Source organism: Plectropomus leopardus, chromosome 4 (assembly GCF_026936395.1).
Source record: "Plectropomus leopardus strain MGB_pleo_1.0 chromosome 4, ASM2693639v1, whole genome shotgun sequence".
Lineage (NCBI taxonomy): Eukaryota > Metazoa > Chordata > Actinopteri > Perciformes > Serranidae > Plectropomus > Plectropomus leopardus.
Window position 1 is genome coordinate 37,328,026 of NC_142179.1, and position 16,811 is coordinate 37,344,836.

At 40.8% G+C, this 16,811-nt stretch overlaps 1 protein-coding gene across 1 annotated transcript in view; it reads right to left on the minus strand.

Moving 5' to 3' along the window:
• Nucleotides 1–16,811, minus strand: part of olfml2a (olfactomedin-like 2A) — a 32,152-nt gene that overhangs the window by 4,199 nt on the left and 11,142 nt on the right. Inside the window, exons 2-7 of the mRNA XM_042488328.2 lie at nucleotides 12,983–13,246; nucleotides 10,766–10,873; nucleotides 10,453–10,629; nucleotides 9,300–9,546; nucleotides 4,683–4,985; nucleotides 3,609–3,794 (exon numbers count right to left, since the gene is read on the minus strand). Of these exons, the coding sequence (XP_042344262.1) occupies nucleotides 3,609–3,794; nucleotides 4,683–4,985; nucleotides 9,300–9,546; nucleotides 10,453–10,629; nucleotides 10,766–10,873; nucleotides 12,983–13,246 (1,285 nt within the window). The remainder of the gene's footprint in view (nucleotides 1–3,608; nucleotides 3,795–4,682; nucleotides 4,986–9,299; nucleotides 9,547–10,452; nucleotides 10,630–10,765; nucleotides 10,874–12,982; nucleotides 13,247–16,811) is intronic.

Genomic DNA, 16,811 nt, shown 5'->3' on the forward strand with positions numbered 1-16,811 from the left:
CGTTGCCATGGTGTATGACGCCTAAATCAGTATCCGTATGCTATATTTTTTTCTTTTATTTTTTTACCAGTAAACTGTTCAAGGATAACAAGTAAATTGGCTTTCCAGTGAGGTAAATGCACAGGTGAGATTGCAGATGGGTATCTGCCTCTGTTAACTGTAGTAAAGAGCTTGCTTTGAAACTAATGATTAGGCCTGACCTACAGCTCTCCAATACCCGACTTCTACTCCAATCCTAAATTGTCACCTATTACCGCTTTTGCAGTGGACTTCCGCGTCGACATATTACACTCTTAGTATCCCACTGACTTTACTGTTGACATTTCAGGGATGCCATTACCATAAGTGCAACACAAGCACATGGTTATGTTTAGGGCAACAAAAGCAAATGTCAACCAATGCTGGGACGTCAACAAATGCACATGCTGGCATAGAAGGTTACGATTAGGCAACAGGGGCACGGATGGTTAGAATTAGAGTAAGGAGGTACATTGTAAGGTGTAGCAAAAAACTCAATTTCAGATGGGAAGGGAGTCTGGGTTTTGTTGGATCCATCCACCACCCCTCCTGCGCACCCTGTAGGGACCTTTATACTCCTTTTATTATGTTGTGACCGGCAGTTTGTCAACCTGACGCTGTCCAGCAGCGTATCATGCAGATATGACATAGGCCCATGCATTGAAAGAGCAGGGTCTCAGCTATTCAAAAAACACTATTCACGTTACTATAAAAGGAAAATGCTCAGATACTCAGGTTTGCAAAACTTGCAGCTGACATGCAGTTTGCTTATGATTTCTTGTGAACCGACTTGGACTTCCCCCATGAAAAATTTCTTTTAGACAGTCCTGAGGGGCCAACTTGTGTTGATGTTAGCTTGAAGTAAAATGCAAAAAGCAGGGTAATAAATAGCAAGCTGGCCATTTTCGCAAAAATTAAGCAAACCCATTTTTAGAGCGTTCCTCTGCTGTGCTGCTGTACATATTAAAACACACTATTCTTTACTGATTATGAGTTAGATACATTCAGCAGTGTGTGTGCAAAGCTGATCTTATGCCCTTCATCAAACCAATGACAATGTTTGTACAAAGCCAGACTGTGTACACACTGGCTTCATGTGACAGTGACACAGTTTGTTTAGCGGTTCACTCCTGAACAAACACGTGGTATACTCTAGGTGTCGTTTTCTAATCACATCCTATCTGCTTTCCTAACCTTCCAACCTCAGGAAGTCTGATTTAGATAATGATAATAAATGGAAAGCCAAGTGAAGGACAAAAACAACGTAGAGCAGAACACCCCCACACCCCCACCCCACCATCCCCATCCATAAGGCCAGCCCACACTCTTAATCCCTCTCTGCTGTGCCCAGTTCAAAGGAAGGGCCAAAGCACATGTCCGAGAACAGCAGGAATCACCGCCACTCCAAATACCTAGTCATCCGCACACAGCTGTGAGCTCACCGCCCTGCAGGACGTCTCGCATGTAAGTGCATTTAGAAAACCCATTGTCCAAACACATCTAGATCAACAAGCCTAGTCCTACGAGGGGAGATCATCTTAACTCTCTTAGAGAGTGTAATCCGATTCCTCAGTTGATTCCAAGTTGATTTTCCCACCCACTGAAGCCATGAAACGGCTAAGACCTGCATTCCAGAGGTCTCATCAGTCTAACAGAGCTCATTGGATAATCAGCATGAATCATTGTCATCAATGTTATTAGAGAAAACACAACTATACATAAAAACAGGGTGATGCTAGAGTTAGATAGGTCTGCTGGGATGATAATTGTGTTTTGAATTAGATGATGAAAAAGATATAAAAGTTAAGATATCTGTCAGATGAATCTACACAGATTTTGGAGCAAGCAAAACAGAGCAAGTCAGAGGGGGCCACATTTTATTATAGTGGTCCTATGAGGTCCACAGGAAGTCATGACACACCGTGGATTGATGGATATCTGTTGTTTAGGAGACAAAAATATAGTTTGTAAGTCATAGTTAGCGTGTAGAAACTAGCATTTTGGCTGTGGCTATTGATATTATTATCCTTGCTGTTAATCAATAAAATGTACCTGTAAGTATATTTCATTCTCAAAAGGCCTTAATAAACCATCTGACTGTGGAGGTACATGTGGGTGCATCCTTGTGGCTTTTCGAACATGGGATTGGAACATGGGTGTGCTTCAGACAATAGCGATCTATGGTCCTGATTTGAAGGGTTTGACTCAGTACGTTCACATGATGTTAGAAAAATGTGATTGGGGGTTGATTTTTCTTTTATGTATATACCTCAACAGGACTTGAACAAGCCTAGGCATTCTGCACATGCTCCATAGTCCCTGCACTGGGCTTTGACCCAGAAAAACAAAAGAAGAAGAAGGGAGGCGAACAAAACAAGACAAAGGAATCAAGGGTTAGGGTTAGGTATCCATGCTGTCACTGTTCAATATGCAACCACCTTGCTGCTTGCTAACTTGTCTGCTATATGACATAATAGGTCAACCAGAAAAAGGTGCAATATTCACCATGGCGGAGTCATCAATAAATTGATTCTTCTGGTGCTTGTATACTTGGACAAGGACAGAAGTCAAATTAAATGGCCTAATCAAACTATAACCATACTCCAATTAACTGTACATGTAAACATACTGAGTGAAGCTACAAAATCAAGATATCCTCTTACCCTCCTCCCCTAGTTTCAGGTTGCAGTGCTGTAGTATCAAAAGCTGTTTAACTTTGCTTCTTTAAGTGCTGCACTTGCCTCCATGAGCTGTTGGTTACAGCCACTGCTGACATCTTACAGTTTCTTTTTTCTCTCGAATCTTCCCCTCTGTGTCCCTCCTCCCTTCAAGTTAACTGCGACCTCCTTGGGAGACAAGCTTCACAGAACATCTGCTATAAGCCATACTGAGCTGTTGTCTGCATCCTCAAAAATGCAACTACACAGCAGGATGGCCCAGTGATAGGTGGTCACAGTGAATGAGTGGTAATTCTATGGGAGTGGTGTATCGGGTAGTGAAACAAGTCTAGAGGTGACCAGGATGTAACTTGCTCTGTCCAGTGTTAATGATGCAGTGACAACAGGGCTGGGGGGCAAGAAACCGAGGGAATAAAAACTTGGACTGACATGCTTTTGCAGACATTTGCTTACATTACCCTACACCATTGACTTGCACAACAAGCATGGGCACAGATGATGAAGAAGGCAGCCATTGCAGTGATGGGAGTGAGTGAGGTAGACTAGACATTCAACTGTCATCAAAAATAAGAATTGGTATGGTGCACTTAAGAGGTGTTTGAAATCGTACTACAAGATTCTTTCAGGCATGAATATGGGAAATAAATTGTGATATTTCCATCTACAGGATGAAACCTATAAATGTTTCGACTCCCCCTGTTCTTTTAACCTGTTTTGGAGGACTCCAAGCATCATATTCCTCCCTGTAATTTGAACCTTTGCAAGATATGGCCTGATAAAGTACAAAACATTCCTTTGGTATTGTGTGGGTGCCATCAACAAGTGAAACCCAACGCTGAACTAACAATTGAAACCTAAGCCCTTAAATGTGGCTTATGGTAGGCACTGTAAAATGACCCAGTTGAAGCACACCTTGCTTGAAGTTATCCAGGTTGCGGAACTCAACCAAGTTATTGCCATAGTAATAGTTAGTGACGTAGATCTTGGAGTCTTTAGCCAGAGGATCCTTCATCCAGGCTCCCTCGTTGCGCCCATAACTGTGCTGCTTCTCTGGTTGATCGATGGATGCCAGAGTGCCTTCACAGTTTAGGATCTTCCCTGGAAGGAACAAGCACATCATTTAACATGTCTGCATGGGAAAGAATGACATGCATTAACACTGGCTTAAATTGATTTCACACTCAGACTTTTATTGGCAGAGTAAACTCACACACTTTTCTACCACATTCACAGGCCACAACAGAATACTGAGCTTAGAATTAAGTATTTCACTGATAAAGAGAGTCCTCCCATGTAACTAAGCCATCTGTAGAGAGACAATAGTCTGAAAGGGACTGTGACATTGGCTTTTGCTCAAAAGGTAGAAAACCAACAATTACCAGAATGAATTGGAGCAGTAAACATTCTTGCTGGTTGGTGGGTCATGTGCTGCAACCTGTTCCGTTTGAAACAATGGCGGCCAACTGGATCTTGCATTACAATTAAACAGTAAGCTAAAATATTTAAGACGAGAAATATGCAACACTGTAAGAATCTTGGTTTATATTTGATCAGCGCTGCTTGGTTTTACTGTCTGATCTGCGTTTTTTTGGACTCTGTTTTCACTGCGGAGGAAGCAGTGTGGCGCCCGCTTCCTGTTCACAAACTCTCGTTATTACAAGGAAACAGGGCTTTAGAATATGTTTCAGATTGAGGTCTAAGAGACAGAGAGGGATGGGTCTATCTCTTAAACAGCTGTATACTCTATGTTTGTGGTGGCGACAGCTTGGTTGGCAGACAGCCAGTTTGAGCAACAGCCCCAAGAAACACCACAAAATTACACAATTTATTTAGTGGTGTTTGGTCGATGGTGATATTTAGGCACTGGTTAGACAGGGGGATGTCTACCACAGTTCATCTAAACATACTACCCACATTGTTTTGATAAAAAGCTGGTTGAAATTGGCAAAGTATCCCTTTAATCACAGTTGGGCATTTAGCTCATACCTGCTCTGTGGAGAGTGGGCCGACTGTTGTTGTTGGAGTTGTCCAGCACCAGCACAATTGTCGGAGCTGGTCTTTCAGATTCTGGTGTGCTTTGTGTGGTGATCGTAGTGGGTGTAGTAGTGGGTGTAGTTGTGGTGCCCATAGTTGTGGTGGTGGTGGTGGTAGTTGTAGTGGTGGGAACTGTAGTGGTGGCTGTGGGTTCAGCCACAGTGGCGTCCAATGTTTCCAAGACCATTTCAGCTCCTCCATCCTCTGACTGGTTTTCCGTGATGTGATGGACTGTGTACGTCTTGGCAGAATTATCTAGAGTGGGGAAAGAAGATATCTAAGATTCTACCAAGCTTGATTTCAATAAAAATACAGCAGATGGACAATCAAGTTGAGGCAGTCCTGAGGCTGAGCAGTGATAGAGGAGACTAATACTGAACAAGCGACTTGTTCTTGTCAATGGTTGGTTACATTAGGGCAGAACGATTCAATAGTGTGAGGGGATATTGTCATAAAATTTTCTTTGGGCTCTCATTTAAACATGTTTTTAAACCTTTCATTCACTGTATAGGACATACAGTATACGCTTCTTGGACAGCAGGAGACATATTATAGTCTGCTGTGTTCTGGCACATTAACAATGCAGCACACAGAGAACATCAACTTCCTTCCTTTTCTCTGAAGCTTTTTCTCTTTTTTCCTTCCTAACTGTTTGATCTGCTATCGAAGAGCTTAGGCTGATTTATTACAGTAAAAGATACTGAGGTAGCATTTTGCTTTTTAACAAAACTGTGAGTAAGATGCTTGAGAATGTTGATACAGCTGCAACCTTGAACTGCTGTATTATATTTTTGGCTTTCATTGGAGAGTGTTAACGTCTCACTATGTTTGAAAATGAAGTGCTTGTCAGATTGTCAAACAGCCAGTGTTGATTTTGTCAATGAAAAGCATGACAGAAAATATTCATTGACAACATTTTCACAATAAAAAGGGGCTAAAGCTAAATTAAAAACAACATTTGAAAATGAAAATTGTGACAAATGTTTTTAAATTGATCTTTGGAGTAACTAAAAAAACTAAACTAAAAAGTATTCAGGTGGCCAGAGAGAACACTGACCTTCTGCACCTCCTTTCAGCTCTGTGTGCAGGCATTAGAAAATCTAGCCTGTGATAGGAGATTTTGGCCAGTCACAGGTCATTTCAGAGAGACGGCATTCCAAGTGGCTTTTATACAAATGCAGATGTCGTTCAGGTCTCTTTGGTGATATCCTGATTCAATGCAACTCTTCTTTTTTTTTTTTTTTTTTTAAATCAAAACCTACATTGGTCAAACTCTTTGTGTTCTTTGTTTCAGGCTTCTATAGTCACTTGTGGTCTACAGTGAAAAAGACAACAGTCTGAAAGAAATACGGTCTTAGCAGAGAGAGAGTCTGCTCTCCTTCTGGTCCTCATAGTCTGATGTCCTGTGCTGCCAGACAGATGTGGGGAGATCACAGCAGTGCTACATAAGCTGTGCATCTTCCCACACGTACACTGGAACACGTGGACCTGACGAGGGACTAGAAACAGTGTTCTGAGAAGTTCTTTACAATTAACAGTGAAAATTTTCAGAGAGACAATAAATCTCTTAAAGAAATGCTTCACCCACAAAATGATCACTTAGTCAACTTTAACTCATGAAGAAAACTTGTTTTTCTGGCATGCCTCAATGGTGAACGGAGAAATCAACAAAGGTGAACATTATTCATGGATGTAAATGATCGGAGTCTGGGGTACAATCATATATTTAGAAATTCACTTACACAACTTGCTCAGTATGTCCCAAACATGCATTTTTGTGAAAATGTTACTATATAAAACACTTTCATCCACAAGTAATGTACCCTAAGTGTGTCTTGAAACAGTTATTTGGTTATTTTGTGGGTGAAGTTTTCCTTTAAGATGTTTAGATGTTTTAAATTGTAAATGGAATTAAATGTGACACTAATTCCAAACCAAAATTAAGAAACAAATCATTACAATCATTGCTTCTCTGTTTGAGTGCAGCTGATGACACTCTATGGAGAGTACATGGTGACATCCATGTGGACATCTACACATCTGTGTTCGGTAAAGCAGATGGGATGCACATTGTACTTTTGTTTCTTTACTATAACACAGATCAAATACCACTTTAAAACATGCTGATACTGTGATGAAGACATTTATGTAGTTTTTGAAGGACCATGCTTGTTTTTCTTTTGCATGCTGTAGCCCATATGTCCAATCCAATATGCTTGACATTACTTTTTTCATTAACATTTTTCCAAACCATACCATGGTCTTTGAGACCCTGGAAAAAGAACAAAGGACCACAGTACTTGCTTATATTGCTGTCAAAGTTGCATTCTCGTTGCATGCTGCAGGGCAGACTTTTCAAATCAGTCAGCACTTATTGCAGCATTTCATGCCGTGGTAATGCAACTTTTTCAGACTTTGAAAGGTCGTGCGCAAGACTGCCAACCATATTCAGCATCAGCTTACATCTTCTTAATCTTACAACTCCAATTGTAAATAGTGAGTTTCTCAATTCATACAAAGTTATTGATACAAGTGTGCAGGCTGGTAAAATAATGACAATTTTCCACTACAATTAGCACATTTATGCTGTTTTTTTTTTTAAGCACAGGCAAGTCTGCTAACACGGACTCTAGCTATAGACTCCTTTCCCGTTGCTAGTAGACCAAAGCTGTGTACACGGCTCTGCAGAAGACAGGAATGCATTTATGTGTGTGGGTTTTTTTTTTTGTTTGTTTTTTTTTTTGGTGTGTCATGTTTGACATCATGGACAGGCTGGCAAACCCGTTTGTAAACATTAGAAAGCAGCATGGATAGAGGCCTGTGAAAACTTGACACTGGTTACTTCTTTATATATCTGTTATTCAGTCTTTCTTTCAAACTGGGCAGAGACAGATTTGGATTGATGTTTTAGTACTGCTTGGGTGTCATGCACCTTGCCAGTTAACCCTTTAAAAGCAAATTGGTTTGACTTTTGTAAACATGGGTAGAAAGCATTGAGCAACTCTCAAAATGTGGTCCAAAAATTAGCAGGAAATTAGTAAAAAGTAAAAAAGAAAAAAGTAACAAGAAAAATACCAGAAAATAAGAAAAAAAGAAGAAAAGTAAAAAACAAATACAAACAAGAAAATGACCCCAAAAATGGTCTACTACTAATAATAATTATACATATATTTTTCTGGACATGTTTTGCTAGAATATTAAATCTTAATCTTTTTATAAACTAATTTTCAGGTAATTTTTAAGTCACTTATTACTTATTTCTTGCCTTTTTCCTCATTTTTTCAAAAGAAATCAAATGTATTTTATCAAGAATTCAAGGGTTAAATAGCTTGTGAAAGGCATCTTAACACAGAACAATACAACTGTTGTAGAGCCAGGTTTTAAGTGGTTAAGGGGCTAAAATTAACACTTTGATTAGCGCAGGTGTTGTGTTTCCATTAATGCCCATTGGAGCTGGAGGTGATGATACCTGTGATTGCTGCAGAGTCATTTGATGGAAGTGTGACAGTCGATTGTGACCTTTCCCATTACATTAAATAACCAGATGTTAGTGGGTGTTAGCTGGCTTTTTGTGCAGTGGAAATGGGGCTTCATTGCAGGGAGGTAAAGTGAGTGTTTGACATTTTCTAACAAAATTTGATGCATTTAGCCATTTCAGGAAAGAGCACTGAGGGGTATTAACCTCTCCTGGATGAATAAAGGTTCCTGTGGCCTGCTCTTCGTCACAGATTATGGAAATGAATCTGACTGGTTTCAGTGATTTGACAAGGGTGGCCGGGCTTGCTGAGGTTCATATACACGGCAGAACACACGGTCTGACAGCGTTATATGCGTGTGCCCTGTGCAAACGCAGCATACCTATTCACTCAGCTAGACTTAAAGAGGATTGTAAGGAGTCAGGAAATGTTTTCTCTGCGTGGTGAGGGTCCCCACACATTGTTGTGCGGAGTGAAGCGGGGGCATGTCATGGATGTGGCAGCACTCCATTGACACAGCATTCCATCAGCTCCATGTATTTTGTCAATAAAAGATTTGGATTTCCTGTTCGCTGAATGTGCACCAGCAATCCGAACCTGCGCTCTCTACACCAGCTTTGCTTAAAACAACACAGACATAAATCTTGCATCGAGGGGATCTCGTGTGCCACACAATGATGAATTCCCTGTTTTATTGCCTTGCGCTTAAGTGTCAAGTTTGCAACACAATCACAGCCTTATCTCACACTTGTGTAAAACAACATTCTCAGGAAAGCTTTATATTGTCCTCTATGGGAAACTAAATTCAGCTAATGAAGATCGTGACTCTGGGTCCGGCGACTCTATGGCTGCTGTCTGATCCTGATCCAGCAGTGTCATGTGGGGTTAGATTAGATCGCTGAAGAAACAAATTTGGATCATTTTCAACACCCACAGTTGATCACGCACAGATGATCGCACACAGATGGGAGTGCAAACTCAGCTGAAGTACAAGCACAATGTTTGCTTTAGCTCAGAGAGGGTGGCTTTCTATGAACAGGCCACTATGCTGGGAGAGTATACAGAATGTCCCGGCCGGGCTGAAAAGTCTCACCTCCTCTGTGCTCATCCTCGTCGCTCTTGGCAGCCTTGTAATATGTGATGCCCCTCACCACACCGGGCTGGTTGCCAACCACCTTGGCTTTGGCTGTAGGGTCAGGCTTGGTCAGTTTCCCAGGTTTAATGACCTCTTTCTTGGGCTTCACGACTTTTTCTTTAGGCGGTTTGGGTGGAAGCTTGGCCGCAGAAGTCTTTTTGTTGGGTGTTTTTACTGCATCCTTGGTTTTCTCATCATTGGTGTCCTGTAAATATGACACTCTGGTTATGTCAGGGCACTTGGTTATATTTGCCTGTGGGTTTTAGTTATATGCTAATTATACTTATGAAAGAATGTATTCAGCTAGTGTACCTTCTAGGTACATGCAACTTTAAATAAAGTGACAACTGATATCTCTATTGACAATGTCTCAGTGTGTGAAAAAAACATTGTACAAAAAATGCATAGGCCTATACTACTAATAGTGTTAATTGACTATTATTATTACTAGTGCTGCAGCTGACACTATTAAGTCTGTGTCAAAAGCATTACTATGTTAGGTCTGTAGTCAAGACCAGTTCAGTGGAATCAGAAGGCAGGTTCCATTACAGATTTTTGCAAAACTTAAGTAAAATCTTTACAATGTAGATAAAACATAATTGTTAGATGATTGTGTTTCTGAGTGATGTTCTCTGACTTCTCCTCTGGAAATAAAATTCCAAGAAGCATGGTGATGGATGTTCTAAACATTAGTAGCTTTATTTCTATTGCAGCCACCACACTAGCCGTCATTATTTCTAACCCAAGGCCACGTAGTAGGCATGTTATGGAGCAATAATGGAAAGGCTACTGCTGGCCTACTGACGAGCGCATAGCCATAGCATCATGTGTGTCAAGTTTATTGCAAAAATTTTAAAAATTTTATTTTATATTCACAATTTCAATTTGTGCAATTTGAGGGTTCCGCCTACTGAGACAAGTCTGAAATAATGATAGATTGAACCTGTGCACAAGGGCACTGACTAGCACTACTTGTAATGTACTGCTAATCTTACAACTAGTATTACAACTAGAAATAGTACTACTACTGGAAGAACTACAAAACTAAGAATTGCGAGTTGCTCTAATGCCAACATGTGTGTACATCATCACAGAAAGTGTTTCTCTGAACCTGTGCTTTGTTCTCAGAGGAGTCCTTCTGCAGCAGCTGCAGGCTCAGGCTGGAGATCTCCTTCTTGATGCTCATCATGATGTTGGAGTAGTTGTCATATCTCTTGAACTGGTTGGTGAGGCTCGTCATGCTGTCTCGAACAAATTCATTCTCTCGTGTGAGGTTCGTCTTGATCGTCTGTGAGAGAACATCAATATTTTCACAGCAAACATGATCCAAATAATGACACAAGTTAGCATGAAAAGTCAGTAAGTTGTGTCCTGGTGACCCTTTAACTGTAATAAAATGAGGAAGAGTTTGGTTGTTTGCTTACCTCTTCCAGGGTGTTCATCTGAGACACCACCTTGTTGATGTAGGAGTGCACTTTCATTAGGTCCATGCTGTAAAGAGTTCCCTCCAGAAGATCCACCATGGATTGGAGCTGCTCATTCATGCCATAAAAGGAGAACTAGTGTTATTTACCGTCTCCTCAACACAAAGCTGACAGCTTTCTGTACCCCTGTTTAACAGCAGAAATAGCTTAACTGCCCTTTCAAAACATTTGCTCTAATTACCACCATTGATGTCCATCTTAATTATTTTAAACCTTTTCAATGCAATCATTTCCTGCAGAGATGTATAGGAATAATCTATAGTAGAAAGTGAAGTCAGACATCTGGAACTGCCTTTTGTTTCATATGGTACATAGTGTGGCTCTCCTCCCTGTGAAACATGAAAGTGTGCTTTAGGCATGTGCAGAGAAGTGCTGATGTGTTCACAAAGGATGTTCGATGACATACAACTAAAGCCAGGTCAGCAAGAGTTCATGGATGACCTTTAATGCTTTTAAACTGCAGGGACTTTCCCTTTCATTGATTGCTCTGACTTTTAGTTCTATTTTACAAGCACTCTGAGGGAAAGTAGTACTTACACTGCTCGGCTGTTCATTCCATTTTCTCTTTTCTTGTTATCGTTACTATTTTACAGCTTATTTTATACTTCAGTGTTTGCTGACATTCTCCTCAGCCCAGTCAGCAGAAAAAAAAATGTTATCAGTGCATGTTTCTGCAAACCACAAAAATTCTACATTTGTTCATTTCATATGCATCATGTAAACGTTTTGAAAGTGAAGTTTAGTATATGAGTTGACTTTGTCATCAGGGGGTGGAGGGGATGGTGGATGGCATGACACCAGTCCCTTCTCATTCCAAACTCATAAAATAAGGCAACTTTGACAGTGCTTCAGGTATGAGATCGTAACAAAAGCCATGTTCTTTGCTGAAACATTGCTGAACATCGTCAGCCGTACAGAACCAGTCGCAGTATGATAATACACCGGCAACATCATTATTATCACAAAAAACAAAGTAACCAAGTAGTTTTTGTGCCCAGACCTAACAACATGTTTACCTCAGCATTATAATAATGTAAATTTTCCGCTACATATTATCATGCATCTAAAGCCTCTTCCACTGCACAATAAACCCACTCCATTAACATCAGGATTTTTAATGTAATGGAAGTGCGTACAATGGGCATTCACAACTGGGTCAAATGACTCTGGAATAGTCATGGGTATTTATTATCCTCGGCTCTGCTCAGTATTGATGAAAACACAACACCTTTGTGAATGTGGAAATTTCAGCTACTTAAATAGTGAGATGCAATGATGCACTGTTGCTAATTACCATCAGGTTTAGCAGTGCTAAAACACCAAGTCTGCCCCGAGTTTGAAAGAGAGACTGAGTAAGTAAAGACAAGTAACAGTAGTTTTGACAGTCCATGCTGCTGTCTGCTGTTTACCTGTTCTCCAGTCTGTCCGTGACATTAAACGGACACACCAAACACACCATATTTGTCCCTATTCAACATATGGTCCAGAGCAAGGCACTTCTCTGGACCAGTGACTGCTCAGATTGGTTTTTGCATGAGTAATTATTATTGTCAGAGGATGACTTCAAATGATTCTGGTGACTCCCTCACTTTTGCCACATGCCATTGTTTCCACATGCGCAGAGAAAACATCACATTGGGTGTATTATACATTATATCAGACATTTGCTGAGGATGTTCCTGACCTACTCCCCACTGTTGCCAAGGTTTTTACAAACGAGCAAAACTGTAAAACAAGTGTGTTACTGGAGCTGTACCCACTGGACCACTGTATGCACCCTGCTTATTGCAACACTGAACACAACCCTCCCCTCCTCAGCTCCAGTTGGTGATGAATGTTCCTGCATGACTGGTGGAGGCTGCAGTGTCATTAGTAGGGTTATACATTTTCAATTATTAGTAGGTAATACATTTTCAATTTTTTGAAAATTTTGACCATTTGTACTTCTGCATTTGTAGGACTTAAACATTTCTGACTTTGGCAACACTTTATGTTTAGAATGTGTTGAAGACAAACAATAGACTATGCAAATTTAACGAAAACAGAATTGTCTATTTTTTTTTTACAAGCATAAAGTGATCTCATCTGAATACTTTGAAAGATGCTATGATCACATAAATAGTAAACATACAGCAACTTTGAATTTCACTGCCTCACCTTCAGTAACTCGGGTGCCTGTTTCTTCAGCTTCTCCATCTTCCATTCATTCTCACAGGGGTTGAGGGAGGAGGGCGGGGCCGTGCACGAGCACTTACAGTCAGATCCGGAGCTGACCGTCTCCACAGTGTAGAAGTCCTCCACACGTACGCTGCCGCTCCGCAGCCGCACGCAGGCGTCCTTGCTGAGAGGGCGCATGATGCACTTGCAGCGACAGTCTGAGCCCTCTGACGTCATCCGGACCGGCTCGGTCTCCCCAAAGATCTGGAAGACACAATGTCCCATTTTTAAGTCCGAAGTACAAAGGTATTTTGTGTTCTGTTCTGTGCTGTCACTGTAGCCCTTCTTTCATTTTTTCATTTAGATGCATGAAGTGGTTTTTATTGAAGAACTGAACACATCAGATTTGGATATCACTGACCTGGATTGCACTGTGCAGTTATCCAAACCCATAAAATGTCATCTGTTCCATAAGTCTAACCCCTGTTGGATTTCTGTGAGTTATAAATCCTTTTTCTATTGTAGGGGAACAAAAGCAAGGGAGGAAAAGTGATCCTGAAAAATAACCACAGACTTCCTCTATTTGACTGTTAGCAGGTGTGACTCAGAGAGAAACCTCTGAGACAAACACAACTCAGAGGGACTGTGCATCAGCAGCTGGCCTCCGGCTCACTAATGAACAGGAAGCAGTGCATATTGTTACTGTTCACGTGGTGACGGTGAGGTAACACTGAGGTCTGTGGAGAATTGTGAATTTCTATGCTTTGTCTCCTAAAATCCATCTTCTCTTATTTCATAGTGGAGAGTGGGCTTCTTTAAGAAACCCTGTATGTTGGATTTGTCAATCAGTTTTACAACAGCTGTGTCCTTTCAAAGGACCATTAGTTGACATCTTGTTCGCTGATCTGAGTGGTGATGAGTGAAAATGAACTAATGCGTATATTGGAATGACTTTTGTGTGTTTTATGTGTGGTATGTATTGGGCCATTGTATCGAATGTTTGAGTGCTCATGAATCCCTTACTTTTCCCAATTCAATTCAATTTTCACTTCAGTTTTATTTATAAAGCCGGATATCATAAACTTTATTGCACATTACCACTGACCTTGGGCCCTCACAGTGTATAAGGAAAACCCTCCCACTGGCCGTTATCATAAGCCCTTTGTACACAGATATTGTTATATAGGGCCCACTGCTTAGAGGCTTTTTAAACAGCAACGGCTCTTGCATGAAACGTTAAACTTTTGCTGCGGATTGGCCTTCGAAAATGCAAACTTTTGAAACCAGGTTCTGAACGCCACCCCATCTGTCGCTCTGTAAACTGGCAATGTGTGGATCCTGTGATAACGGTGACATTGTTGCTCATTTTGCACAGTATGTTTCAGCCAAACAGCTATGTGCAAGTAGGAGGACAACTAACAACAATTTTGCAGATCCGTGTACACAAGGATCATTCTCACATTGTTATTATATGAATGCATTTTTTGTTTATACGCAAAGGAAAGATTTTTCCAATTTTAGTAGGGCCTTTCTCATCTAATTATGACTGAAATCTCTCACTGTGGGTCACATGCACAACATGCTGTCAGAAAGTCCCACCTGACCTGGCCATGGTCCCATCCTGCCAGCTGTCCCTTTTAGTAATCTCCAAACAAGAAGCTTATTTACTTCTGATGAGACAGAGAAAAGGCTACTGTGAGCCACTTTTTTTCTGTGAAAAGAATCGTTCTGCCCACTGCAATATCAGAATAAAGCTGTGTCCAGATGGAAAGCACTTTCTTTTTTTTGACATGTATTGTTAATGCAATGCTATGGAATGGTCATTGACAGTCTTGGCTGACATTTTTCTGGAATCCTGCAAGTCCTGGGAATTTCCCTATTAATCATGTAACTTGGACAGGAAAAACAGTCAATGGGAGAGGGCAGGATAGGAATAATAATAACAATAGGTCAGCTTTTATAGATAAATATGTTGTTCTGATAAAAATAACATAATTTTTTCAAGAATCTGGACAGGGTAGGAGTGATTTTTGTTGGAGCGGGATGGAACAGTAGTGAGACTCCTCTCCATGGTCGTCCTCTAGTGGGTGAGTGCACACAGTTGGAGATCATTTTTTTCAGCTTGATCAAAAATAGAATGCATATCTCAAGGCTCTACACCTCTGGTTCATAAACTTAAAGAGGCATGAAAGAAAAGGAGAGAAACGGGAGAGGCAGCAGATATAACTGCTGGGATCAGTCACACAAACACAACACAGGCACTCTGGGCAAACACACAGGCTCTAGCTGTAGCAATAAGAATACTGCATACCTGTGATACTCAATTCATGGCCAGCAGGCCAAATCTGGCCCCCAATAGGGTTCCAGGTTGCCCCCGAATCATTTTCTAATTCATAATAAAAATTAAGTGATTCACACTGGGACTTGTTTTTGTACTTTTAGTATATATCAGGTGCCAGAGTGCATAAAACAGTATCAAAATAGAGTTTGTTTATCAAAAAAGTGCCAGTGGAGGATCCCCCACACACCCAACAGTGGTCCAAGATAAGCCCTTAATGTACTAAAATCCTAGAAATGTCCTAAAATTATTGAGATTTCCTAAAATCCTAGAAACATCATAAAATCCTAGAAGTATCCAAAAATTTTGCAACCCTAAAATCCTGGAAAATATTAAAGTCTTAGAACAATCCTAAAACCCTAGAAACATGTATGGGGCTGCTGTGACTTGCCCTTGGCCTTCTGTCATTATGCAAAAGTATCCCTGCTGTAGACTGTAGCACCAAACTGAGAGCTGAGACCATGTCAGTCGTTACCCATAGTGCAACTTGCATCAATTTTGTCCGTCTATCATTGTCTGATGGGTGATCCACCTGTCCTTCTCTGGAATACTTTGCTCAATAACAAGGTGTTTAAAAATATAATACTGTGGCTATTTTTCCATGAAGTTTGCAGGGAATATTCAGCAGGTCAAAACATAAGTCCAATTCTAAATGTAGCCTGTAGTCCACAGCAGAGATGAGCAGCAGCTCTGTCAGCTCCCTTCTCTCTCACTCCACACTTCCAAATTTTTTTTATCTTGTAGTGTTTAGACACAGCTGATACTGACTCGTGTGACATCACTTTTATCATCACGGTTTATCAGATTTCACACAACTCCCTCTGGACACGCTAAAGATTTTTTTCTGTTTTTTCACATATGCATAAGTACTCCCCAGCAGCTGGAAAGACTTTGCTGTGTAACATCAGTGGAGTTCTCCTTCAAAGTCTCCCTGTCATAAAACCTTCTCTGACCTTTTAGCACCCACCGGGAGGTGCAGTCTTTTTAAGGTGTCAGTTGCATCCTCTGTTGTTGTATTGTGTCTGAAATGTTTGTGCCACGGGTAATTCTTTTTGAAAATGACCACAGTGACTGAAAAGACAAGATGTATTATTTCAAGCTGTGTATCACATGTTCATATCTAAGCAGCTTTTTATAGAACTGATATGACTGTAGTGGTTTGTTTTCTGGCTGGCTCTTACTCCTGTGTTCAGCATGTGTTTATTTGGAGTCTGTTGGACAGTGGGGGCATCTGTTGGAGGAGGTGTGGACTGTCATCTCTCTGGTGAGATTTAGGGACTTCTATAAACTGCAGGATGGGTGCACATTTAGTATCACTTGTATCAGAGCAATGCAGAGAATCTTCATTAATGACAGCGGTCCTGTCCTCAGGTGACTGAAGCTAATAGGTAATACTGACAGAAGATGAAGAACACATTTTTAGAAACTCAGTTCAAAGAAACTGATCTCTTTGGTCTTTCAGTCTCTCTGAAATGATGACCATTCCTTCCT